Raw genomic sequence first — 1,402 nt, 5'->3', positions numbered from 1 at the left:
ACATAGCCCGGAATTGTATTGGAAAGGATAGCACCTCCTTATGTCGAAACTGTGGTAAAGCGGGTCACAAAGCTACTGACTGTGACCAGAAACCGCAATGCGCATTATGTGCGGGAAAAGGAGAGGCTGACCACCCCAGCGGAAGTAGTAAGTGTCCAGCTTTCCGTACAGCACTGAAAACCATGATGCAAATCCAACAACATCGTAGATGAGGATACTCCAGTTGAATTTGAACCATTGCGAAGCTGCCCAGGATCTCCTTTACCAAACAGTACAGGAACAGCACATTGACGTTGCTATTCTCAGTGAACAATATAAAAATCTGGATGGCAACTCGTGGGTATCCGATGCCAGTGGTAAAGCTGCTATTTGGATCTGTAATTCCCAAGCTATTCAGGAAGTGAATACTACATCGCACTCCGGCTTTGTATGGGCGAAGATCAATGGCGTGTACATCTTTAGCTGCTACGCCTATCCCAGCATCACAATAGAAGACTTTGCGAATTTGTTGGATCGCATTGTCATAGAGGCTAGCTGCCATAATCCAACTATCATAGCTGGTGATTTCAACGCATGGGCAACGGAATGGGGAAGTAGAATAACAAATCGACGAGGTGAAGTTCTCCTAGAAGCATTAGCACAACTAAATGATATGATCCTTCTGAACACCGGATCAAACCCGACGTTCACAAGAGCAGGAAGATCATCTATCATCGATTTGACGTTTGTGAGTGGTCGCCTGCATCGGATCGCTACTAGGGAGGTTTGTACATTTTATACAAACAGTGATCACCAGGCTATATTGACTACACTGGATACGCCTACAAGAAAGAAGAGTTCTGGATGGAGAACCAATGGCTGGAACACGAAGACTTTCGATGCCGCTTCATTTACTTTAATGCTGGAGGACGAGTGTGAATTGAAAGGGTCAGCTGAGGAAAAGGTACGTATACTGACCTCTTTTATATCTGGGGCTTGTGATGCAGCTATGACCCATTCAAAGCCTGGCAAACATCATTCCTCCAGTGTACTGGTGGACGGATACTATTGACGATCTTTGCCGGTGTTGCAACCAAGCAAGAAGACGTTACCAGCGAGCGAGAGGTCTCCTGGAGTTTCCAGTGCTTCAAGTAGAGTTCAAGAGAGCTAGAAGGAACCTCCGTCAAGCCATTAAAGAAAGCAAACAACGGTGCTGGAAAGAACTCTGTGATGAGGTGGATGCAGACCCATCCCATGGGGTAGACCTTACAAAATAGCGCTTAAGAAACTTTGTAATGGCACGATGCAGCTCCCCACGAAATCAAATGTAGACAGTATTGTCAGAACAAACACTATTCCTTGAACAGGCGAATAGTATTGAATGTATTGACAATATATATTTTGTAATAATTTAAAAATTATT

General features: G+C 44.5%; 1 protein-coding gene across 1 annotated transcript; it reads left to right on the top strand.

Annotated features, from left to right (window-relative positions):
- Window positions 1–208: 208 nt before the first annotated feature.
- On the top strand, window positions 209–1,051 carry LOC136796811 (uncharacterized). The gene has a single exon (XM_067051562.1). It carries the CDS (start codon window positions 209–211, stop codon window positions 1,049–1,051), a length of 843 nt encoding a protein of 280 aa, XP_066907663.1.
- The last annotated feature ends 351 nt before the right edge of the window (window positions 1,052–1,402 follow it).

Source organism: Halyomorpha halys, unplaced genomic scaffold (assembly GCF_000696795.3).
Source record: "Halyomorpha halys isolate HHAL.00 unplaced genomic scaffold, Hhal_1.1 Scaffold1779.1, whole genome shotgun sequence".
In the NCBI taxonomy this organism is placed as follows: Eukaryota; Metazoa; Arthropoda; class Insecta; order Hemiptera; family Pentatomidae; genus Halyomorpha; species Halyomorpha halys.
The sequence above is the reverse complement of the archived record's forward strand: the minus strand, read 5'-3'. Positions and strand labels throughout refer to the sequence as shown.

Coding starts and splice junctions, on each gene's coding strand:
- LOC136796811 (XM_067051562.1), top strand. CDS start 209: ATGAGGATACTCCAGTTGAATTTGAACCATTGCGAAGCTGCCCAGGAT.